Raw genomic sequence first — 26,693 nt, 5'->3', positions numbered from 1 at the left:
GCCCCAGCGGGAGCTCGGGGAGTTCACCCTGGGGCCTGCTGAGCCACGGAGCACGGCTCGGGACAGGCCCACCACCACGACGCTGGCTTCACACCTCACACCTGCTTGGGTTTGCAGGCGAAGCAGCCTGGCTGTGGCCTACAGTGAAAGCGTGCTCAGGGGGCCGGGGCTCGGCTTCGCCGTCAGCCAGGCAGCCTTGGGGGCCGCGGCCCTGCCCGTCGGTCGGGTCGCCCGCGCCCGGCCTCAAACCGCGGCCAAGACGGGGGGGACCCTCCGAGGGCGCAGTCGGGCGAGCAACGCGGGGCCTCGCTGCGGGGCCTCGCTGCGCAGCCCACGCCTGTGCACGCTCCCTCGGCGTGCCGGTCCTCGCCAGAGCCACGCTGCCTGCGCGACCGCGCCTGTGTGACTGCACCGGGGGCGGGGTGGGCGGCCTCCCTCGGAGGACCGGAGGCGGCTGCGGGAGCCGCTCTGTCCCCTCTCTGCCGGCGCTCTGTGGTTTAAGATGGCGGCGGGGGCTGAGGGGGCGAGTCCGTGAGTCCCAGGCCGGAGCGCCGCGGGGGCCGGCGGGGGCGGCGAGGCGGGCGGGAGCCGCCGGGCCGCGCCGGGGGGAGGAGCGGGAGGCCGCCTGCCGGGCCGGGGAGCGGCGGCGGCGGCGGCGGCGGCGGCGGCATGTGAGCGCGGGCCGCGGCCGGCAGCGCGGCGATGGGGCAGCAGGTGGGCCGCGTCGGGGAGCCGGGCGCCGGGCTCCAGCAGCAGCAGCCGCCGCCTCAGCAGCAGCAGCAGCCGCGGGGACTGCGGGGGAGCAGCGCGGCCAGGCCGGCGGGACGCCGGCGGGAGGCGGCCGGGCGCACCGCCGAGGGAGGCTTCAATATCTTCACCCAGCACGGTGAGGGGCCGGGCCGGGGGCCGCGCCGCCGGGCGGGAGGGGCCGGGGCCGGGGGGCGCCCGCCCGCCTGCGCTCGCCCCCCGCCGGAGGGTCGGGTGGGGGGCTCGGGGGAAAGGGCCGGGATCGCCCTTCCTCCCCTCCCTCTTTTGTTGTTGTTGGTTTCACTGGGGGAGGGGAGAGTTGCGGGAATTGCCGGGGAGAGGAGCGGCGCCTCTTGCAGGCGGGGAGAGCGGGGCAGCCCCTGCCGCCGCTGCCACGTCCCGGGGGATGCTTATCCTGGCCCAGCCCGGAGCCCGGCAGCGAGCCCGGGGCCGGGGAAACTTCCCCCGGCGCTGGGGACGGCGACTCCCCGCCATCCGCAGCAGGAGCGAGGTGACACCAGCGGGAATCCAAACTTGCAGCGCTTGGTAGCTGTCACCGCAGCGGCTCCCAGCTCTGCTTTTGTTTACAAAGGTGAACGGTACATGTGCTTTGTCTTTCTGTTTACTGAAGCGCTTATAAGTTGCACCTTCTAGATCTATAAGTCTCTGTGGCTGTATAGCTCCTGACAGAGCAAACGATTTTGTTTTGACTGGGCTGTTATAGCTGCCATCTGAGTCTCAGTTGAAGTTTTTGCCTGTCCACTTTTATTCTTATTGCTGTAAAATGATACCGGAAATGTTTAATGTAACATGATTAGTTTCTGTAATCTCTCTTAGGAGGAGCCCACAACTTCAAAGGCCCCTTTGTAACTATGGTTTTTTAAATTTATTATATCTGTTTGGCAACATCTCAATATAATGCACAAGTTTTGGAAGGTACGATCAGCTGAAACCTGCCTGCCTTGACAAGCGTGCTGAGAGTAGATGCGTGGATGCATCTCTAATCCTAAAGAACTGTATCTGCTATGGAGAGCTTGGCTGGTTTGGCTTCCAGTGGAGAGAGATGTCAGTGTTTATAGAGCAAGGCTGCTTCTGACAATACATATTTTCTTTTGCTCAATAGAATGAGCAGAGGCAAAAAGATTAAGGAACATGCGACCAGCAGTCTAAATGTAAATATCATCTGCTGTGACTGCTGACACGTAAGTATCTATCAAAACAAGAGCGCAGCACTAAATCTGGTTCTTAAAATCTCAGTGTTGTCACAGCTTTTGAGTTCAGGGAGCAGTATCAACTTTAAAACCAAAACAGAACTCGGTGCTTGCTGAAACGCGTGACCCACTATTACTACAATTAAAACTAAGGATTACTATTTTATTGCATCTTTCAACTGTGGTATCATCAACTTCGTGTTTTACTTTGTTGTCTTTGTATTTTTGTACTTTAAAAGGCACTTTGGCAGAATCTTTACTGTAAAATAGACTAATACTGTCAATTCACAATGTTAGGAGCAGACCTCAGAAGTTACGCATGTACACTGCTTCTTTCAGTATGCTGAAGTCTAAGCCTTTAGCAGCAGAGCAAAATTGCTGTATAGAGTGCTAAGGGTGACTTAGCAGGCAAGAGCACTCCTGCTAATGACAAACTGTCTGTCTTGTAGTGTTTTGGTACCAAGATGACTGTTTGGTTCTTGCTCTTACCAAGCAAGGACAGAAAGGACGTTTGTGGGAAGTACGGTACAGCATGCGGGGACATGTAGTTACTTCAGAATAACACAGTTGAGACTGACTCAAGCGCATCTTTTCATTTATTGCTGCATGTTTTAGTAGTAATTTAGTTCAGCATCCTGAACAAATCATTCTAGCTCCTCCCTCTGCCTTACTGAATTTTAAAGGTAGAAGGTAGGGAGAATTATTTACATGTAGTGGCAGGGAAAAGGAGAGAAAAAGCTTCCTTAAGCATGCATGCACACCAAACAGACAAATTATGTGCTCTGCCAGCCCTTCTGCTCTGTCTTCCCTAAACCTAGAAACAAGAATGAGTCTAGAAAGCCAGCATGCTCTGAATAAAACTGTTCAGTGGCATATGAAAAGAACATTTCTCTCTGATAACAGCAACTGTATCTTTTAAAATAATTACTGTTTGTGTTGCTTAGGTTATCCGCTTCAGCAGTAAGGTAATGAATATCATTTTACTTAGGTTTTTGTTGCTTCTGTTATTTTCTTTGCACACTGTAAAGGACGATATGTCTATTAAAAATCAGATACAGCTTTTTATTTTTTTAGATTATGTAAAAGGGGTGGGGCTTTTTGGCAATCCAGTTTTTGAGAGTTTCAGGGCAGGCTTCAAACTCCCATCCCATCGTGGTGAATACCTCAGCCATGTTAAATTGTTCCCTGAGTATATGCACATTTTACTAGAAATGAGTGAACAACTCGCTATTAATAATCTATAGCAAATGCTAGTTGAAGTTGGGTGCCTATTTAAATACTTGTCTTGGGGTGGTAACCAAAGATTTTTGTCATGTTCCTGAATCTGGAGTTCACTTGCTTTCTCAGAGAAACTGTGTTCTTGTGATCCTGACTCCTCTTGTCTGACGGAATGCTTTTTCTCTCTCTCTCTTTTTCAATAAGAATAGAAATTCTTATTTTTCATTTACTGACCTTGTTCTCCTGTTTTACTTAACCTGGCTTTCTACTAGCTTTCTTTAAGTGCTATGCTTCTTTCGCTGAGATGCTGTGGTTGCTGGTGATACTACTTGATCCACATTCCTCTTTTCTAGTAATTTCTTTCAAACCTGATCCTTCCATCCTGTCTCTAGGATATGTATTCTCAGTGTATGAGAAGTGGTGGAAAAAGCACAGGATTATGGGCTAGTAGTCTTGGACCACTGACTAAACCAGCCGGTCTAAGGATGAGCCTGGATTATCTACCTTCCTTGGCTTTCTTTGATACGTTCATTGGTACGAGTAAGACAACCTGTTGACTGGTGCTAGACCCTGACAGGTATAAATCTCTGCCTTGGTTCATGTTGGCAGATTTCATACTATACTCTGCCAGGAACGATGTGAACCTTACTAAGTACTCATGCCAAAGTTCATTTTGAGGGTTTGCTTCTTCTGGATTGTTTATGAAAAGGATGGAAGTAAACGATGTTTTCAGCCTCAGACCCATTTTGCTACAGGATTTTGAAGGACAGATTGTGTCAAATCAATAAAGTGTAGAATCTCTTATGCTAGGCTACCAAAAACCTGAGACAAGAACATTTTTACACAACTAACTTGAAGTGTAGTTGCCCTTGAAAAATCGAGAGATTGATTGAACAGTTTATCGCAAGCATATTTGCTGTGTACAGTTGTGTAGGAGGAGCACTACAGGTATACAGGCACTACCTACCTTCAGGATGTATTTTTGGAAGAAGCAAGGAATTTGAAGATGTTTTCTGCTTTATGGAAAGAACAGGGAAATCTGTATTGTGGCATCCCGCTCTTCTGCCATGAGAACAGACACCTAGACTCCTGAGGGCTTCAGGTCATCACAGTATTGAATTCTGTGAGCACTGCTCTATAGTTGAGCAGAAAAGTCCTAAGCAAGCTGATGTACTGATGTGATTTGTCAGCCATGGAGCAGAGTTCTCCAAGATGCAAAAGATAGTTGTGGATTTTGCAGCCTTTTGCAATTAGCCCTTCAAAGTCCCCCACTGCGAGCATTCCTAGCATGTAATCTGTGACTTATAAAAGCAAGCAATGGACCATCAAGCATGTTGGTTGCTAGTAATGTACTAGAAAGGAAGAGTGTAAACAGAAGGATTATTCAAACACTGGTGTTCCCACATACACTGCATCAGAGTTAACCAGTACCACAGGGACAACAACTCAAGAGGGAGAAGCTGTAGTGAACACTAGTTATGACCAAATTCTTACAGTTCAGTGCAACCAGAAAAGATAAGTAGTACTTGGTGCCATTACAGGATGAGCTTGCTTTCCCTTTCAGAGAAGGAACAGGGGATAGATCAGGGAAGTAGGTTATCTCCTTATCCTTTCAGTAGTTTGTCTGAAGGAAGGGATACAACTGATGACAACCAACAACTTCCAAGTTGCATGGGCTCTACTTGGCTCCTCGTATAACCTTTGAACAGTGACATGCTCTAATTTTCTTTCTGAAGAGCAGTGGTAACCACCTACTGTACCAAGATACTCTTTGGAATGGTGTTAGTATGCTTTTCATCTCTGAAAAGACTAGCTGAGTATTGTAGAAACATACTGCAGGAAAATCAGATTATTTAAATCCTGGCTAGGAAGCCTTTGCAATACCTGTTTGCAATACTGCTACAGTTGCCTTGGTGATATATTTTGGGGTAGTGGAAGGCTCTGCCACACTTGAGCCTTTGATCCAGCAAGTGCAGGACATTTGTTCCCTGTTTTGTTTTCTAGAGGAGGAGTTTAGCAACCTTTTACTATGTGCATCAAGGTCAGGCAAGATAAGCCTATACTTTTAAAAATAAAATTATCATTAAAGCTCCCCTAAGGCAGTTGGAGTGCTATGCCACATGACAAAAACATTCTAAAATAGGAAGAAGCATAAATAACACTATCCCTTTGAAATTCAGTGAAACTGAAGGGCTGGATACAGGAAAATGGAAAGAAGGAGAGAAAATAGGGTCAGTTTAACAACTGCACTTTGTGGGCTGCCTAAAATGTTCTTTATTTTTCATCCCAGTGAAATGCAGCAGGCTCGGGCCAGAGCTACTTGCCTGCAGACTTTTCTGTCAGTAAATGCCCTGTGCAGATGGAATATAATCACTGTATTCAGTGCCTGACTCTTTGTACTGTAAATCAGATATCTTGTGGGACCATAATGTATAAATAACTCTTAACTAATTATTTGGGGAATAAAGGATAGTTCAGCTAAGTGTCTAGAGGAACATCTCCTGTAGAACATGAAATTATAGGCATGTTGTCTATTGCATCATTCTCCATGATATCTAAATTATTCCTGCAGATTCAGTTGCATTCAATACTCATTTTTACACCTTGTCTTATGTTGGGATTTTTGCATACTGTATTTCACCAATGAGAGGACTCCACCAACTCGATGGAAGGGACAATATAACACAGACTACCAATCTGTTGTAATTTGTGCCGTATGTATATTTCCTATGTACTTTTCACATAGACAGGGGAACCTAGTCTGAAGAAGGTAAGACTGAAATGAAGTTACTTCAAAAGATGTTAGTCAGAACTAACAATCAAATTTCAAAGCTGAGACAGATCTCTGATTTCTCAGTTCTCCACATGTAGCAGATGGTGTGGTACAAGTTGTTCTAGCAATATTTCACAAACTTGCTATTGCTTGCAAGTGCAATGTTTTGCAAAAAAAAATTGTGGGATTTTTTTTTTTTTTGGAAATAGGGACATGGCCAAGTGAACAAATCGGTGGAAAGTGAACGAGTAAGCTATTGGACACAAAAGCAAATTGTCACAAGTGGCTTAAATAATCTTTTTTAATCTAGCAGGACTGTCAGTTCAGATAATTACAGCTGGAAGATAGTTGGACTATCTCCTGGAGATGCTGTAGCAGGGTTGGCTTCAGGAATATTTTATGGCTGGTACTAATTACAGATTCTAGGACAGTTGGCTTGAAACCATGTTTTCACTGGTGTTCAGGAGAAGTGACCTGTTCTGTGACCCACTTACTTCAGCATATGTCATGTTTGTTCTTAAAGCAGGCCAGTCCTTGCTGAAGTCAAATCATACTTTTTAGATCTTTGTTTTGTAGATAAAGCTAGGTGATCGTTAGCGTGATTTATTCTAGCCCATTTCTCTTAGTTGTCACAACGTAATGATTCCAGCATACTTATTATCTGTAAACTGTCTTCTAAATACTGCTGACAGCTGACTAGTTCACACTCACAAGAAACTATGTTAAAATCTGACTAATATAAAACAAGAAACAGCAGTTAATACTTATTCCAGTAGCGGTGCATGTGAAAGTTATTAAAAGTAATACAGTTAGGTTGTTTAGTGACTTGCCAAGTTCATTTTCACCTGGTTGTATTTCAAAAAGCTAAGGATGGATGACCACAGACTAAAGCCTCACCTACAATAGGATGGATGACCACAGACTAAAGCCTCACCTACATTATAACTGTTTCAGAATCCGATATCCTAAATCACTGCTTGCCAAATGGTTAGTAGTTCTTTCAACAGTATGTAATTAGGAACGATGCAAAGCTTGGTAGCTGTAGTGCAAATGGCCCCTTGACTGGCTTTGCAGGTCAATCTGCAAAGTAGGCATACAGATTCCTTCTTAACAGCATTCAGAAGAGTATTTACTGGTAAAGAAATATTTCTCATAGTTGCCTGGACCACCAGCAGTCTCTCCCTCAACACAGCAGGAAAGAAACAAAAGCTTGCCCTGAGTGGGGTAATACAGTTGACTTGTTGGGTCTGAAGTAATGGTTCTCTCACCATTACTGCATCATCCCTGACATTTCTCTGGTTTTGTGGTTATGAAATACTTTATTTTAAAGGCTGATCTTGGTATTATCCGTAGAGATTATTCTCTCTAGAATAAGTGACTGTTACAAAGCCATTGAGGCTTCCTGTTGGTAACACTGTAAACCACAACAACAAAGCTTAGTTATATTACCCATATCTGCTTAGGAAGTTTCATGTGCTTTGTGGGCTTTCTGTAAAGATGTGTGCATCTCCCAATACAATTACTTATCTGCAACTGTGTGTAAATTAACTTTTTAATAGGTGGCTTTCGGCGTCAGCTAAATCAGCATGGGAATTCCAAAAAACAGCCCAAAGATAATTTTGCCTTTTTTGACAGGGAGACAAAGATGCACAGAAATACTTCACTAATAATCGAATTGGTTTTATTTCAATCTTCTATGGTCTTTAAAGGGCATTTAAACATATTTCTTTTAAGACTGAACTTTTTAAAGAAATTCCTTTCCTCTTCTCCTGTCCTTCCCTCCCAAACATTGTCCTTAGGATCTTAATGTTACTGTGATACTTCCATTAAAAATAATTACATGTGTTAATAAACTTGGAGCTTCACATATGTTGATTTGAAAGTATTCTATGACAATAGTGATGTGAGAATTGGGACTACAATTATGTAAGAAAGTAGCTCTTCAATGAAGGAAAACTCATTTTCTATAGGACAGTTCTGCATCCCCACATCCTTTAATTTGATAATACTACTTGTTTGGATTTTGGGTTCTTTCCTGGTTTGTTTTCTTTGTTGTTGTTGCAGTTGTTGTTATTTAATACTAAAGTGAAACTGAAGTAGCTTCTTCTTGTTATAAGCTATATATGGCAAAGGCATAGGAACCATCTCCTGCTGCTGTTGGGGTCAAATTAGGAATCAAATTAGGGGGTAGGAGGATGAGAACATTCTGGATTTGTGACCCTATGCACCTCCCAGTCTGTTTTCCTTCCTTTCTCCTACGATAATCCCAAGAACAAAGCATCAAGGATATCTCTGCTGTTCCTATTTGTCATCATCTCAACTAGAATATGTAGGATGAACATGTATATGGAGAAGAGTATCTCCAGGAAGACAGGTAATGCTGGAGAGGAAAGAATGGGAATAAGGAAAGACTGGAAAAAGAGAAAGGGTAAAAGATGATCTTGCAGCTTTTCCCTAATAGTGTGTTTCGGTACACTGGAGATTTGTATTTCAGCTGTTCAGCTTTGGAGATAATGTTTTAAAATACAGTCTTGGGTATGTTTAATAATTGTTGAATGAGACAGGTGGGCCTTCTAAACTGATGTATGTATGATAAGTTAGAAGTGGATTACTGACCGATGTCCCTGTAATGGGCAGCATACCAGTTGTGGGGATTCACCACACAGAACAGAATAGACTATTTCAGTTGGAAGGGACCTACAACAATCATCTAGTCCAACTGCCTGACCGATTCAGGGCTGACATAGCAGATGACTGGTATCAGACACAAAAAGATGAGGAGTTCCAAGCTCCTGGAGCACAACCAAATATTAATTTGCAGGACTGTTCATTTTGGGAAGGAAAAACCCACCAACAAGATCTTCTCCTCCTGTTTCCTTCTTACCAGAGGTAGAATCAAGTACAATTGAGCAGTGAATACACATATACACTCTTTAGAGTTCACGTGTGGGATTTTCAGTGGGTTGGCATAAGATACCAATAATCACTTTTGTTGCAGGTTAAGTGTGCTCAGCACCATGGCTAATTTTGAAACAGGTGTCAGGCTTGCTTCTGGTTGAAAGAAATGATACTAGTATTAGCTATTATGGTGGTGGTGTATAGCATAGGTCATGAAGTGTTGCGGTTTTTCAGGTTCCGTGTTCAGTTAGACCCATAATTTTTGGAAAAGTTGACTGTAGAGAGTAGTGTGCCTGTACAGTAGATACCAAAACATACAGGAATTGCAAAGTGAAGAAACACTTCCTCGTCACAAATCTATGTACATTCCAACATGGCCTAGCCTAGAAGCTTGTTTGAATATTGTCATATCCACGAAGATTAATTAGTATTACCTCCTACATTTACCCTAAAGATCAGGGGTCTAAAAGGTGTTTACAGAGTATGGATCTGTTTTCTAGACAAAAAATGAAAACATTGGTACTTTCTAATTTTGTAGCCCCTGGATTGTGAAGATAACCCTTCAAACCCAAGCTGGAGTATAAATTAATATAATGAGGCCTTCCTTAGCTTACACGGTCAACTCAGTTTCTCAAGATTATTTCAAAGCCTTTGCTGCTTAGGGTTCATTTTGCTAACCAGCAGTGTCACAGAGTTAACAAGACTGTTCAGTTTTACTGCTACTATTCAGAAACCTGTGGGAGGCTGTGCAACTGATGAGAATATCAATTTTCTGTTGCTGTTTAGAAGAGCCAAGAGCAGAGTAGAGATGAAATACAGCTATACCAGTATCTCTGGAATTTACTTAATAATAGAAGAAAACTGGAAAAATTATTTAGGTTAGCCTTGAAGGGATTAAAAACTAAATAATTTTAAAGTGTTATTTCTAGTCCAGCAATCTAGTATGTCAGAACTTGCCAATTAATGAAACTATGGTGACTGTTTAGCAATAAAAAAAGTCTGTTTATGCAAACTTTTTTTTAAAATGATACAAGTTATGTTGTCTTTCATCATCAGCCTGACCCCGGTGCCAGGGAAGATTATGGAGCAGTTCATCTTGCGTACGCTCATGTGCAGGTCAACCAGGGGATCAGGCCCAGCCAACATGGGTTCATGAAAGACGGCTCCTGCTTGACCAACGTGATCTCCTTCTATGCCCTGGTGACCCGCCTAGTGGATAAGGGAAAGGCTGTGGATGTCATCTACCTGGACTTTAGCAAAGCCTTTGACACCGTCTCCCACAGCATTCTCCTAGGGAAGCTGGCGGCACTTGGCCTGGGCAGGTGTACTCTTCGCTGTGTAGAAAACTGGCTGCCTGGCCAAGCCCAGAGAGTTGTGGTGAATGGAGTTAAATCCAGTTGGTGACTGGTCACAAGCGGTGTTCCCCAGGGCTCAGTTTTGGGGCCAGTCTTGTTTAATATCTTTATCAACGATCTGGATGAGGGGATTGAGTGCGCCCTCAGTAAGTTTGCAGATGACACCAAACTGGGTGGGAGTGTTGATCAGCTTGAGGGTAGGATGGCCCTGCAGAGAGACCTGGACAGGCTGGATTGATGGGCTGAGGCCAGCTGTATGAGGTTCTACAAGCCCAAGTGCCAGATCACAACAACCCCATGCAATGCTACAAGCTTGGGAAGGAGTGGTTGGAAAGCTGCCTGGCCGAAAAGGACCTGGGGGTATTGGTTGACAGCCGGCTGAACATGAGCCAGCAGTGTGGCCAGGTGGCCAAGAAGGTCAACAGCATCCTGGCTTGTATCAGGAATAGTGTGGCCAGCAGGAACAGGGAAGTGATTGTGCACCTGTACTCGGCGCTAGTGAGGCCGCATCTGGAACACTGTGTCCAGTTTTGGACCCCTCAATACAAGAAAGACATTGAGTTGCTGGAGCGTGTCCAGAGAAGGGCAATGAAGCTGATGAAGGGTCTAGAGAGCAAGTCTTCTGAGGAGCGGCTGAGGGAACTGGGATTGTTTAGCCTGGAGAAGAGGAGGCTGAGGGGAGACCTTATCGCTCTCTACAACTACCTGAAAGGAGGTTGTAGTGAGGTGGGTGTTGGTCTCTTCTCCCAAGTAGCTAGTGATAGGATGAGAGGAAATGGGCTCAAGCTGTATCAGGGGAGGTTTAGATTGGATATTAGGAAAAAATTCTTCATGGAAAGTGTAGTCAAGCATTGGAACAGGCTGCCCAGAGAGGTGGTGGAGTCACCATCCCTGGAAGTGTTCAAAAAACGGGTAGACGTGGCACTTTGGGACATGGTTTAGCAGACATTGTGGTGTTGGGTTGATAGTTGGACTGATGATCTTAGAGGTCCTTTCCAACCTTAATGATTTGTAGTTTTTACTTTCATTAAAAAATAATCCAGCCACCAAGCCAGGAAACATGAAATTATTACTCTACCCTTAATTGGTTTAGTGGTGGACTTGGTAGTTTTAGGTTAATGGTTCGACTGGATGATCTTAAAAGTCTTTTCCAACCTAAACGATTCTATGATTCTATCTAGGAGGTGAATAACCTTGAAGGTCTTTTGAAATAGTGGCATAGCTTCTTTCCTCCATTAAGTAACTGGGTGCAGCAGAACTCAAGCTTATACTAGCCTGAGCTGGATTGCGTAAGCATGGACTTACTCACTGTTTGTGTTTAGTGCAGTTTTCTTTTAGAACACAGGTTTTAATTGTAACGCTTTCTTTATGTCCATGGTTCACTTCACTACAAGTGAAAGAGAAACAGTGTCCTCTGTCTGAGAGCTGATTTGTGCTTCTTTTTCCCCTGTAAATTAAGTCTTTTATCTTTTCATCTATAAACCAGAAAAAAAAAAAAAAAAAAAATCAGTCTAAGAGTTGGCAGCTCTCAGGGTCAGATTTAAGATAATAAAGTTAAAATAGCAAGTTCTTCAAACCTGAACTTTAAATTGCTGAATGTCATAGGTATGCTCTTTAGAATATTGTTGATACTCTGCAGCACTGCAGGCTTGGGGAAGAGTGGCTGGAAAGCTGCCTGGAGGAAAAGGACCTGGGGGTGTTGGCTGACAGCCAGCTGAACATGAGCCAGCAGTGTGGCCAGGTGGCCAAGAAGGCCAACAGCATCCTGGCTTGTATCAGGAATAGTGTGGCCAGCAGGAACAGGGAAGTGATTGTCCCCCTGTACTCAGCACTGGTGAGGCCGCACCTGGAATGCTGTGTCCAGTTTTGGACCCCTCAATACAAGAAAGACATTGAGTTGCTGGAGCGTGTCCAGAGAAGGGCAATGAAGCTGATGAAGGGTCTAGAGAGCAAGTCTTCTGAGGAGCGGCTGAGGGAACTGGGATTGTTTAGCCTGGAGAAGAGGAGGCTGAGGGGAGACCTTATCGCTCTCTACAACTACCTGAAAGGAGGTTGTAGTGAGGTGGGTGTTGGTCTCTTCTCCCAAGTAGCTAGTGATAGGATGAGAGGAAATGGGCTCAAGCTGTATCAGGGGAGGTTTAGATTGGATATTAGGAAAAAATTCTTCATGGAAAGTGTAGTCAAGCATTGGAACAGGCTGCCCAGAGAGGTGGTGGAGTCACCATCCCTGGAAGTGTTCAAAAAACGGGTAGACATGGCACTTTGGGACATGGTTTAGCGGACATTGTGGTGTAGGGTTGATAGTTGGACTGATGATCTTAGAGGTCCTTTCCAACCTTAATGATTTGTAGTTTTTACTTTCATTAAAAATAATCCAGCCACCAAGCCAGGAAACATGAACTTGCTACTCTACCCTTAATTGGTTTAGTGGTGGACTTGGTAATGTTAGGTTAATGGTTCGACTGGATGATCTTAAAAGTCTTTTCTAACCTAAACAATTCTATGATTCTGTGATATTAATAGAGTTGAGTCCTGGTAAAGTTACTCTTAGAACGGCACCTTGATCAAAGCATAAAGGCTGTGGTATAGGCAAGACCTTGAACAGATGCTCTTGAAGTTGTTTCTTTCATCACTTTGTGGTGATATCACTCAATTCTATTTTGTTTTCAAACCTGCTTTTTTACTGACTGGATTGGCATCAAGTAAGCCATGATGGGCTTTATCATTTGTGGCAGTAACATATATAAATAGTGAGAGCCAGCCCTCTGCAGGCCCCAGAGAATTCTTGCGCTTTCTCCTGACTAGGAAGATGAGTGGGATTTTGGTAGGTTTTGTCTTTTTTTTTTTTGAGGCAGGGAGACATACACAGCTTGGGGAGGGATGAACAGTGCTTTTGTAATTGATACCAGTGAGAAACCTGTGCTCTGACCCAGTCACTCAGTGAAGCACAGCAAAATACTTTTCCACTAATCATAAATTGTATGCTTGTTATTCAGGATGATATTTGTTGGTTTTACTTAATTTTGTTTTGTGGCTTTTTTTTTTTAATTCCAAGAGTAAACAGAGAAAGCAGAGGTGCTTTATCAGATTAACAAGGCTCTGTCCAGAGAAGATCCTTAGAATAGATAGGAAAAATGGTATATAGTGTCTTGCGGTGCTAGTATTTCAAGTTATATTTAGGTTTTTTCTTCAGGATCTTAAAAAATTGTGGATATTAAGGTTTGCAACATAGCTGTGAGGAAGGAGCTGATTTTTCATGTTAGAAGAAACATATTTTTTTGAGTAATCTAATAAATGTAAGTCTGATATGAACTATAGAAGAACAACTAGCCCACATAATTTTTTCTTCTAGAGGTGCATTAAATGGCTTAGGATTAATGCGCAAAATCACTAGGTGCTCAAATGGCGATTTGAATAGCCTGCCATGCCTATCCTGTGAAACAGCAGTCTAGCAGGTTTAATTCTTCCTTTTGTCATAACAGTACTAAATCTGTTTTGTCAGAAAATGTTTTCATTCTCTGTTTTTAGATCATCATAATTAAATACATTTAACTTCTTTAGGTGTAGAATGTTTAAAGAGGGCACTGCCTTCTAAGTCACAGTAATTTAATTGCATGGTAATTCCTGCACTTTAGCACCTAGTCAGAAGTACAGATATGCTTTGAGAAGTTGAAATAGGCCACATGGTTAAGTCTGTCAAAGCTAAGCTTGTCTGTAGTCTCGTACAGAAATTCTAATTCTTTCTTATTTTGATGTGAATAAGTCTGTATATCTTCCATCTATTTTTTGTCAAATGGTTAAGCTAAATTTGAATAAGACACTTGGTATGTGTCTTTCTGGCAACACATGAGCTTGCACCATGCTGGTAGAGGTGCAATGACTTTTTCTGTGTGCCTTGTTAGTGTTTCTGCTAAATAAAATGGTTTTCTCATTTTGGGGGTTAGTGGCAAAGCATATAACTGCTTCTAGGTGCAGCCTAGCTCTAGAGTAGTGCTCAGCTGGCCCCTCAGTACCTGCTGAGCCACAGGTGGATGGACTTAGCCCTGGTATTATACTCACTTGCGTTGTGGGCTATGGAAACTGGCATGCTGTAAGGCAACATAATTACAGGCTGTGTAGACTCAGGTGAGCTGTGCTAGTTTACTTGCTTTATGGGGGAATGGTTTCCCCAGGTGCTGATTATTAGCATGTTTTCTGTTGTGCATCAGCTGTTACAGAACTACACTGCAGCTGACTTGCGTGAGGCATTGCCAGTAAGTATTTTGTTCCTGAACAAGAACAGCACTTAACTATAAGGAACCTCTTAGACAGCCCTTCTACTTTCTTTAGCTTTCCCCTCTCCACACAAAGCTCACCTTGTAATGTTCGAGCAGGGAGGCAGGCTTTGAAACATGCACTGCATTGTCAGCGGGGAGCAGGTGAGTATGAAAGAGCACAGCCTCATGCTGGGCAGCACACAGGAGGCTGTGTGAATTTTAAAGAAAGAAGGTAAAAGGATCAATTGCAGCTGCTTATGGAGAACATGATTTTCCAGCCTACCACGAGAGGGTGCTACAATGCTTTGACTTGATTTATCCATTGCTAACAGGTTTTTCTTTCAGGAAAAGTGGAGGGTTTTTTTTTCACCATTACTGTGTTACAGTGAAGAGTGTTTTAAGTACCTGTTGGTTTATGAACGCAGGCAAGGTCCACATATCAAAAGGCAGATGCAGCTGTCTTAAAATTTAAGGGAATATGTGTTTATTTTGCTTTTGCCTTTAAGAGCTGAACTGCTTCCTTTTTAGTTGTTTTGTTTCTGTTAGGCTTTATCCTAGATAACTTCATCTGCCAGTAAGAGAGGTTTTCCAACTTGTTTATGTGTAAGTATGCAGGCAACCTTTCATGCATGAACAGACATTAAATTTGATACTTGTGCTAGGTAATCTGAGCCCTCAAATTAAGATTCACTTCTTATTGCTTCTGTGCACTTCTCATCTGTAAAATGGCAATAATGCTTGCTTGTTTTATGAAGATGTTTAGACTTGACTTTTGGATAAACAAACACAGAAAAGCTGTCTGCAGGCTAAATGTTCAGTCATACTTTTTTGTCTTTAGGCTGTTAGAGAAACGTGTTTGTTGCGGTTCTAGCCTGCACTTCAAAACACTTGTGGCATGGTAATAGGTCTGAAAAAAGGTTAGTGTTTGTGTTAATTGTTTGACTTGCCTTGAAATAGAAGCTCAAAGCACTGTGCTTTGCTGAATGTTATCGATCAAGCTTCCATAAAGAGGCTGAAGCTACCGTGAATTAGCAACAGATAGAGAACTTTAGTATACTGTGTGTGGTTGTTTAGCAGTAGAGCAGTACAAACAAAAGAGTGAATTGCAGTAAGCATTTGTGCAGTTGGGTTGTTGGCTGGGAGACAGGATCTCTGCAAAGAGATCCTAAACCTAGTGTTTAGGGTTTAGGCATGTAATTAGAAAAAAATAAGATAGCCTGACACTACTGTGGTGTTTGTCATTGACTGCTCAGCTGTGGGGTAGTTGTTACACTAAATTGGGATGCATCTGTGTTTTTCTAAAAGTCACTTATTCCCTTTAATACTAGTCAGTGAAAGGCCACATTGAAAGAAACACATTAATCAGTCCTAAAAGAGATTACCAGAAAGGAGATATGAAAATCTGTTTAAAATACAACCAGGACAGACTTCCTATCTTGCATACTGTCATGTAAAAGCACAGACATGGCTTCTGGTATGCCGTAGCTGTCCTTTTTTTCTCCTCCCCTGCACTTTTCTAATTTCTTACGAGGTTGAGATGTTGTGTGCATTTCAGGCTTTGGCATCTGGCTTTGTTACATCCACCCATCCATTATTTCCTCTTACAGAAAGATTAAAGCACTCTTCATCACATGGTTAGCCCCTGTGCTCCACTGCCTGAGCCTACAGGGAGGTGGTCTTGTAACTTTTGAAACCATAGAAGCATTTATAGAAGCAGCATCTTGGTTTGTTAATAGAGAAGCAGGCTTTAGTGTATAAACTGCTCTGGTACAGCGGTGCTTCATATCACCAAACTGAAGGTTACCCTTCCAGGGATTGCTCTTGTGCTTTTAGAAATTAGATAATGATCCTGTGTGCTGGGAAGTGTCATTCCATGGTGAATGCCATGTGAAGTGAGGTTGTCTGAAGCTTGGAGGGAAACAGAATTGAATGTCCAGGAATTGGTGCTGGTGACAAGTTAGGAAGAACAACTGTTTCCTTTCCTATGAGTATTTAGCATTCTTACTCAGCTGCCTGTGTCTTTATTTTGAGCCATATCTGATCTGAAAATGAGACAGGTAAAATCATAGCAAAGCAGCTTAGTGTAGTCTTTCTGTTTTTCTGTTCCTTTCCTATATAACTTTCAGCCCTGTGCTGTGGGTATCTTCTATTATATACTGCTGTTCTACTTTTCCTTGCTTTAAGTCTGCTTTCTGCACCTGCAGTTCCTTTCTGTGTTGTTCAGTGTACAGGACCTTCTGTTTCTTCTGTGCTTTTTATCCTTCCTATTGTTTGCATAACTTAATTTGCCTGTGGTTTTTCCCTCATGTTTTATTGCTTTCTTGAGTAGGCCCTTCCTTCTTGCCCTATTAGCACGGTGTCTTCCTATGCGACTCTGTGCTCTTGGTGAAACAGTTTGTTCCCCAGTTCCTTGCCTTTGCTGACAGACAAAGGATGCCAGCTCTAAAACCAGGAATGCAGACATGCAGGAACTGAAGAAAATGGTTTCCCGCCATGAAGGTACCATCTTTGTTTAAACATTAAAAAATTGAGGTATTGACAAAAAAATCCCTGCAGTTCAGAAAACTATTTTCTAATAGCTAATGCTATTTAGTTAGCTATTTTTTTTTTTTCCACCCACTGGTAGGGTAGTAAGTTTGTACAAGGAAGACAGTGTTTTATTGTACAGATGAGATGCATGAGTACACAAGACAGTTTATGCAACAGGTCTCCAGCAGAATTACTAAGGCCGCACCACAGGACCATGCTTTCTTTTCTAAGTTTGACTCTAGAGGCTTTCAATTGTGCTTTGCCCTGTGGCAGATTTTCTTCCCTGTTTTGATGCTTGAACTTAAAGCTGCTTGTTTTAATCCTACTTCATTAGCGTGAGGAAGTGTAGGAGTTTTTGTTTAGAGAACGTCAGTAAGTTGAGACAGTAGCTGTTTTCAAAGTGTTGTATGTCTTTGTATTGAAAGTGTTACTCATTAGAGAGATACTGTAAGGATTTTGTAATGAAAGCTCTAAGTATTGCACTTTAGGAAGGATGGCTGATCAACACCAGTTGGAGTCCTGCTCTGCCATAGCTTCCAGTCTGATATTTAGCAAATGACTTTGTTTCTTTGCTTTAGACTTTCTTCTGCGTAGTACAAATTTCATCCTACTCTGTAGGACTGTCAAGAGAATAAAATATCAAAACTGAGGCACTCGATACATCAAGTGCTACAAAAATATCCCATGTAGTATCAAGTCATAATATTAGCATGCCCTGAATGAGAATGTTCTGTAGGCTGTGAATTTAATGCATGCGAGAATAAGCATTTACTGCTAGTGAAGGGTGCAGCATGGTTTGCGCTAGTGAGGGTAGTCACCCACAAAACAGGTACAGCCTCAGCAGAAGCCTGGGATCTGATACATTTCTTCTTAAATTACTAACAAAGTGTTTCAGCAAAAATTGTGGATCTTATTGTTTAGTTGTAGACATCTGAGCAGGCTGGACGGTTACCTACTAGAGGGTTTGGAAATAAATCTTACTAGAATTCGTATCCTCATTGGAAAAATACCATTGCATCTTGTCACAAGGCTGGAGAACAATTCAACCCCCAGAGAGCAATTCTCTAGATTTAGAAAAACTTCACTGTTTGGGATGAGATACTCATGCTGCTGTTTCCCGACTGCCTCTTGTGTAAAAGAACAGGCACATCACTGGATGACGTGTTCACTCTCAACTTTGTATGTTAGCACTCATGCAATTTTAAATCTGAAAAAATATGACTGCACATCTCAGGCCTGGTCTCTGAGGAGGAATGCCAAGTCCTTTCAGCAGCATGCCTCGGAAGACAGCTGCGCAGTTAGCATTCATGTCTGCCGGGGTCTGTACTCTCCACAATGATCCCCACCCCAGATCTCCAGACAAAAACAGGAGATGAGTATCAACAGCTGCAAGAAGGCTCAGCTTATAAATCTTAATTAGGGTAAGGAGTTATTTGAAGTTTCTTTTCCTAAGTCTCTAATGATGGTTGTAAGGGCTACATATCCCCATTCAAGTTGTCAAGATCATGCTAACCTCTTTATAGAGGTAGAGTTCTAGTGGTCTGAGCCTGTGTGGATGCCATGTCCCTCTAGACATAAATAATGCTCATATAGACCATAGTGTTTTTCTGTGCTCTATCAGTGTGCTCTCAGTTCTCCTTCCTCTTTTTCCCTGCCCCAGTTGCACCTTTTTTTGCACGTGCCGATTTTTCCAGTTGTACTTTTTCCTTGAGAGTAGGCTACCACCCTTACGTGATGTACTGCTTTCATAACATTGGCAAGGTGCCCAATAAAACTGGTTTGAGACCTCCACACCCAGACCTGAATATTTTTCCTCCCCAGTTTAAAGGAACAACCTGCATTTTATGTATTTGTCTTAGATTACAGCAGCCACCTTCATGTATTAAGAACAAAGCCAAGACTGTCAGTTTCCCCATAATTATATTGTACCTGTCATTACATAGGAAGCCCTGCCCTTTCTTTAGAAGTAAAATCATTAGATTCCATGTATTTTAATTGGGTGAGTCACTTAGTTTCAGTCCTGTTGCTAAAGCATGTGTCTAATGTAATTTCCCCTTAATGGGGCCAACAATAGCAGTACCAGTAGTATGAACTCCGTTATAAATAATCTATCTACAATATTCACACGACATAATTTCTAAAAGATTCACCAGGAACTTTCAAAGTAAGAATACTTGTATTATTTTTTTTCTGTGATGGAGAGGGTTATAAATTGATCTAGGAAATACTTAATCTTGAAGTAAACTTTTACAGGATATAGCCTGTTTGTATCCTGGTCATCTGAATTACAATATGATAAGGCTAAACTGATGAAAACTTGTCAAGAGAGAAGCTTGTCCCTACCACCACCATGCTTCTCCTTTGCTGGTTCTCATCTAGCCCTGTGGTGAGCCAATCCAGGGAGCTAAACCGACAGAAAACGCTACAGTGCTAGTTTGGTTTCCTGACCCAGCTTACTGCACATCAGATGAACATGGGTGTGAGCACACGGGAAGCAGCAAAGGAGGCAGCTGGGAGTAGGGGAACAACCACCGATTTGGCAGCAGCTGCCTGCTGCATTCACTTAGCTGCATGGTCAGTCCGCACCCTCAAAACCTTAGCAAAATAATTTGGTGGTTTTGTCTCTTGTGCCTGAGGGAGGGCTTTGATGAATCTGGTTTAGGATTACTAAAAAAAAAATCCAATAGGCTATACACAGACAGCATTGTATCTCTTTAGCAAGGCTGAAATAAGCCCCTGAAATTTGTCTTTTTAGAATCTTTGAAATTAAGTAGTGAGTTAACTCAGACACTTAAAGGGCCAAAGGCAGTATCTCTTCATAAGATGTTACTTCCCCAAGTTTCTAAGAATAGGATCACCTCTTATCTGGTTTAAGGGTGGGGGTTTTTAACATATATTTTACTTCAGCGCTTGCTGAGTTCTTGGCCTTAATGACTTTCTACCATGCCACACATGTATGCCTTGAACGAAAAGCTGGTTATAACCCAGTGCCCATGAACAGCAGCTCTTTATTGCTGTCATTGAGTTAGTGAGACTGATGGCTAAAGGAAAAGGCTGGCTGTCCTTCAAGCTGAACTAGGTGTGAACTTAAAGTTAGATAACCAAATGGGTTATGTGACCAATATTTCTGCCAAAAGAGTCTTAGTTCTGTGAATAAATCTGTTAGTCAATTTCTCTAGTAATTAAGAATTAAGTTCTTAGACTGGTATCTGCTGCATTTTAATTAGACCCAATTCTCAATACAGAAGTTTTACTGAACAGTCACATTTGACATTAATAAGAGAACATGCCAACCTAGATTAGTCAGTCCTTTTAAGGGCCGATTGTGCTTGGTGTATTTGATCATGACAATTTGATGTTTGCCATTACTCAGCTTTTCCGGCTTCAGAACCCGAGATGTGACCCCACATGTTTAAGTCACTGGTCTTTTTAGAGAAAAAGAATACTTTGTACTCAATGCATGGGGATATTCACCAGGCTCTCACCTTTGTATTTCAGTCATGGATTTGTGCCCTGTTCATCTCCATGGGTGCTTCACTTGGTCTGTGTAGGTGCTTCACAGGTTTTTCTTTTTTTGGGGCACAGGCAATCTACTGTTCATGATGAAAGCATGACCTTAAGGGATGTTTGTCCCAGAATCTCTGCTGATCCTTCATGCAGGAGCTTCAGCATCCTTGCTGGAGGAGCTTAAATGTGCTGGGTGCTTCCAGGTTTCTAAATTTCAGCTCGTGGTTCAGTGTTTCAGGGACTGAACATGCAGGCTTTATAAAAATTTAACATTGTTATGCTTGTACAGTTTATTTTAGACTGTAAGAGACTTAGATCTCAAAGCAATAATATGTCCATATAAACATCTTTCCTTGCCTCACTTCCCTCACTGTTTTTGACAGTTTTGGCATCTGCTCAGTTCTATAACCTATCCAGGAAGCTGTTACTTCTAAGCAGCCCATAGTTATATTGGCTTTAAGTGCTTAAAGTAGCTTGAAAGCAAAGGGGAAGACTGTTTCTGGCAATGATGTAGATGAGCAGGAAACGTGTCATTAATTCTAAAGGCCCTTCAAATAACTTTCAAATATTAACTAGCTTCAGATTCTACAAAGGCTTTCTAAGCTGAAAGACCCATTTGAAGCCTACACGGTACAGCAGCTTTCAATCTGAAGTTAGTCATACCTGCTTCTGGACACTGTTGCTTGTTGAGTAGCAATTCTCGAGCTGAGGCATGTCTTGTCATTTACCTCAAGGGTACTTTTTCAAAGAAATTTGGGAGTTAAGTAACATGTCACAACAGCATGGAATTCCAATAGGGAAGTGCCCTAAAAGGCAGGGTTTTAGTGGCATCTCAAGAAGCCGGCAGCAATTGACTGTCTTACAGTAGTGCTAAATAAGAGGTCTCCATAAGGATGACATAGAGAAGTCCTTTGCTGGAAGCAGTATCTACACGGGATAGCAAATGTTCTGCTTTGTAACTACGGCATTGAGGAGAGCTACAGTTATTTTGAAAACATTTAAATACAGGATTGCCATAGATAACTGCTGTAAATAGTAGAAATACAACTGAAGAATCTTCTCCCAAGCTACCAAAAGCCAGAGCTGCTTTAGTTTCCAATACCTGGACAAAAAGCAGAAGGCAGCATTCTGTCCCTTTGCTTTAAGAGGCTAAGTCAGAAGTGAGTACAAGTTCACCATGCTTTGGTTACTTGAATATCTGATGTGGAGTAGGTTTGTAATGCAAGAGGCTCAAGAGGGGGAATGATTTTGAGAGGAACATTTGCAGGACTGCCTGTTGTCTTGGAATTTCCAACTTCAAGACAGCACCTGGTGTGCTGTTATCAGCCCAGTAGCAAGCCCTGGTCCCAAAGGAAGCACTTAGTGTGGCTGGTTCTTGAGAGGATACAATATAGCCCTGTGTAATCCAAGCAGTCAGCTGTCCTGACAACCTATGTAGGCCAGCAACAACTGGGAATGTTTTTCTGTGGAGTGGGAGGAGGAAGGAATGAGGTGGAACTCTGTCTAATTAGAAAAAAAAAATTCTTAATTTAACAAGATAAAGGGACCTTTCTTGGCCTTTCAAACCAGAAGATGTGCAGACACTGCAAGCAAGTTTCTGGATAGCACAGTTAGACTGGTCTCAATCTCAGTTCAAAATTTACATTTTGTAAACAATGCTCCCAAATTAAGAAGCAGTTTTAGGTACCTCCCTCAAAGCAAGCTGTATGGCACAACTGGCAAAAATCTTGCCCTGAAACTGAATGCAGCTAATGTTCTTTTGTCAGAGATCTTATTTTCTAGTTTAGGTTAAGTCATCTTGCACTTCATTAATTTCCCCATTCTTTGATTGATGGTGGTAGCAGAGTACAGATGCCATTCCTCCTGGGGGCTGCAAGTACTCCTATGAGCTACATGAATGGCTCGATTTCTCTGATTTGTATGACTTAAAGTCCTATTTTTTGTCTTGTTCACGCATGTCACATATCAGTGATAACTTGTATCAACTTGAATGGCAGTTTCTGTGCATTTCTACTTGTCACTGCTACCATTGCTGCAGATGTAAAAACTCTTACCAATGCCATAAGAGGCAAGGTAATATTGATGCATCTTCCCAGTTCATGATGTGCTGTACTCCTTGGCTTTATAGAAAAGCATGTTACTATCCACAGTAAAATCTACAAAACCTGATGTTGTAGATGGATGCAATTTAGGAACTAACTAGTACTTTACAGAGGGAGAGGAAATGAAATGCTGAGTGAGCCGCAATGTTAGACCTACCACTGGGAATTTCCAGCCCTTTCCCTCTTCCTTCCTCCCTCAGAATATATATAGTAAATAGAGTAAATTAAGCATTGGGGGAGGTGGCACCCAAAGGCAGAAGCAGTAATAGAGGCTAGAGTAGCCTTTAGTTAAAAACAGCTGACAATATACTGACCAATCCTCTGAGCATCCCAGTCGTACCACCGCAAATACTGGCAGAGGAGAGATGTCTCAGACAACTATGCCAGTATTAAGTGGGAGGAAGGCTCTTTAAATAACTAGCAGTGGGCCTTATTCCCTGACTGTGTCAACACTGAGCTGTTGTTTCACCCTCTGAACAGGAAAAATTAGTCAACTAATTGTGTGGCAAGCAAGTGACAAAATGTAATAATTTTTTTTTTTTGCTTTTTCTATTTGCAGGATCTGTTTTAGAAGGCAGCGGATACTTTCTTTGTCGTTTTGCATTTCTATTCAAAAACCTCTAAGCAACAGATGAAAATCAGAACAAAAGAGGAATAGATTTGGTTAAAATCAGGGAACTAGCACTCTATTGAACTTCATCACTGAAGTAGTCCAAAAGAACACTTGTCTGTTTTGGTTTTGGAGTATCTGCATTTTGAGGGGGCTAAGGCAGCATTCATCCCTTCCCCTCTTGCTGTTAATCTTAGCGTGCTTTTAAGTTCATGTGCATAATCCAGTCTTGAAAACCCTGCCTTACTCTTACGATATAGCTTATGTTGTCTGTCTCTTCTTATTCCAGGTGAATAGAAAGTTTTGTGGTACCAATTCAATAAAATAGGATTTAATTTAGTTAGGATTGCCTCAAAGCCCTTTATTATCCTACATAAATCCATACAACTATTTTTGTCTTCCATATTTCCCCAGCACAAGGAGGGAATGTTTGCAGTATTATAGAAAAACAAACTGTTAGTGTTCAGGTTAGCACTGTAAATTGGCAACAGATCTTGGCTTTTGTGCAGATTTGTCTTTTGACAAATTGTTAGATAAATCTGGAATTGCAGCTACCTCCTTTATGATGTTTATTTGTCTATAGATCGGATTCTGTCCTTGCTAGCCTAATCTTCTTGCTAGCCTAATTTAAGGTTAATCTAAGCATTTTTCTTGCAGTTTCTGGTTTTTGAAATGGCAATCTTTAACCTGGTCAAAAGATATGGCCTAATGTTTCTGGGGAATTAAGTCACTCATTTCCACACTGTTGTGCTTTGTTTGCTTTTTCTTTACTGCTCTGAAAACAAGTTAGTAGAAAAAACCCATCATCTACAGGATGTTTCTGCTCTGTTTGCATCCAGGCACATTCAAGTTTCCCATCTCCTGCAGTATTTCTCCCTAGAGTCAATTACACCTTCTTTGACCAGTCTTCTAGTTCAACAGTTTCCCTTACAAAGTAATTTTTGTCTTTAAGTGCTCCTCACCATAGGATAGCAGTATCTGATGACTTGACCAGATGATACACTGTACTAAGCATTGATTAGAGTATATAACTTGCTGGAATGCATTAATGTTTTTGTTTAGTGAAAAGGTGCTAGAAATGAAGCAGCTATCAGATAGGACTAAAGAAAATGTCTTTTACTCAACTTTCTGACTTTTCTTCAATTCACCTGTTTTTTTTAATTAAAAGCTACTATCAGACTATGACAAATGATGTGAAGAGGAAGAAAGCAAATAGCAAGATGGTAAAGTTGCTAATAATATTAAGTTACTAAAGACAGAGACAAAAGTTGACTGATGAATTGTAGGAGGTTGCAGGTTGAAGAAGTGGTACAAGATTTGAGTGTAAACATGTGGAAGGTGGTACACAGAGGAAATGTTTCTAGTTTTGTGTATGAGGTATTTAGCTCTGAGCTACAACAATAGAAATAAATCTTCAAGCCGTAAGAAGACAGTATCATGACAACATTTAGAATTATAGTCCAAAAAGCAGAGTGTTAGGAATAGAAAAATATACAGTTCTGCCACTGTACAAGGCTATGGTTTGAATACTGCATGTAACTCTGATCTGGTTGTCTGGAGGGGTTTATGGTAGAGCTAGAAAAAACTCAAAGGAGGACTGTTTAAAGGTGACTAAAGACAATAACAACATCAGACTGCCTAAGACAGACTCTTCAGCCTGGAAGAGATGTGGCTGAGGTAGAACAAGATAAAGGACTGTAAAAGTCACAAGTGGCAAGGAAAGCTCCAACAGGTAGTGATCGTTCAGGATTTGCCACTGTACAGACGAGGAGCACTCAATGAAACTAGCAGATGTTGTGTTCAAAACAAGTAAGAGCCTGTTCTTTATTCTGTTCTTTATGTGATGAATTTAGTTTGCATTACTTCAAGACAGCAACGGGACAAAATAATGGAAGAAGCCTGTTAGGAAATTTAGCTACAACAATGCCAGCCCTGGCTCGGAAAGACCTCAAGCTGCAACATGGTGGAGGCTTGGAAAGTATTCTGGAACAGCATCATTACCCTTTCCCCAGGCAGCTTCTGCTGGCAATGGTAACAGCAGGATGCTGGGCTATAAGTGACCCACTATAGTTGTTGTTACGTGCCTGAAGAATCCGAGTTATCAGCTAGTTGACTTGCTTTTGACATTCTTAAGTGTTCTGCTAAATCTGACAGGCAGGACTTGTTTTTCCTATCACACTTTAAATGTTTTATAGTTTTGATGTTAACAATCAAGAAGTACTTGTACATCCTGAAAAGAAAAAATAATCTCAATGCCCAACTTTACAGTAGATGCTACCACTATAGTAGTGGATGTACATAACATGCATGTTTGTATCTCAGCTGCATAAAATTCCTTCAAGTTGAATATATTGTCTAGTCTTGCCTCTCTTCAGTTAATTATTTTTGAAACACTTTCTTTTATTATTCTGTCCAAAAATATCAGATCTACTGAACAATATCCATCACAAACCTACTAAATTATGTAAGCATTTTTAGTCCAGATCCACTTAAGTTATTCATAGTCTTTGTCTATTCATTTACAGTTATCCTTTTTTGTAATAAAACTGATATTATTACTACAGCAGCAAGTCAAACAGTGACTTTTTTTTGTAGCTTTGTTTACTTTTAGGAGTATTGAACTTGCTCAATCTTACTGTAGTTTCTTTTCCTTTAAAGCTGTATTAATTGTGCCATAACCCAGAAAGGGTTTTTCAAAAACGTTATTTCAGTGAATACATTCTTGTCTTAATACTGGACTCAGACACACGAGGGCTAAACACCGCTGTTAGTAGATTTGATAAAGCAAATGTAGTGACACAGCCTGAAACTGCAAAGCTGTCGGCGCTGAGCTAGGAATTCTCCTTCTGCCGAGGCTGGGGTTTGTGTTACCCGGGTTATTTAGCAGCTGTTGGAAACGGCGCTGGTGAATGGAGTCCCTTGTCTGGTCAGCAGAGCCAATTACAAGTGTCTGGGTTTCACCAACGGGAAGTGGCACAGCAGCCAGTAACTAAGTTTAGTGCGATGGATGTGTTTCTCTGACTTCATACGTGCATGTTCACACTGCCCCCCACAAAAGTGAATCAGCCCATAGGGCTGAGGAGCAAGACAACTAAAGCTCCCTCAGCCAGAGCTCAGCTGAATGTCAGACTCTGGGGATCTCCTGACAAGCATCCGCATTAAGAGTTTTCCCTGGTTCTGAAGTTAACAAGACAGCATGCAATTTTGGGGCAAGTATTCATGCTAAAGCTCAGCTTTTCTTGGAGTAACGGAAACTCTGGTTTATTTTCTAAGACAAATCTATTTCAAAGGAGGCAAGATCACAGGAGTATTTTAGTCAAATGAAGTAAATATTTTAAAAAGGAAACCCCTTTTTTCTTCAAGAGAAGAAAATGGCTGTGGACAATGGCTTGAACAGCATATTGGTTGCTGACAGATGAGGTTGACAGTTTTGTGATTTATTTTTAGCTAGAGAATTTTTTTAAAACAGAAGTACTGTGTAGCTTTG

At 42.0% G+C, this 26,693-nt stretch overlaps 1 protein-coding gene across 1 annotated transcript in view; it reads left to right on the top strand.

Moving 5' to 3' along the window:
- The first annotated feature begins 702 nt into the window (after positions 1-702).
- ABL2 (ABL proto-oncogene 2, non-receptor tyrosine kinase) overlaps positions 703-26,693 on the top strand; it is a 47,920-nt gene continuing 21,929 nt past the window's right edge. The window contains exon 1 of the mRNA XM_075710094.1: positions 703-886. Coding sequence (XP_075566209.1) covers positions 703-886 — 184 coding nt within the window. The remainder of the gene's footprint in view (positions 887-26,693) is intronic.

This window comes from Pelecanus crispus, chromosome 5, assembly GCF_030463565.1.
Source record: "Pelecanus crispus isolate bPelCri1 chromosome 5, bPelCri1.pri, whole genome shotgun sequence".
In the NCBI taxonomy this organism is placed as follows: Eukaryota; Metazoa; Chordata; class Aves; order Pelecaniformes; family Pelecanidae; genus Pelecanus; species Pelecanus crispus.
Note: the sequence above shows the minus strand (reverse complement) of the source record. Positions and strands in the feature narration are given on the sequence as shown.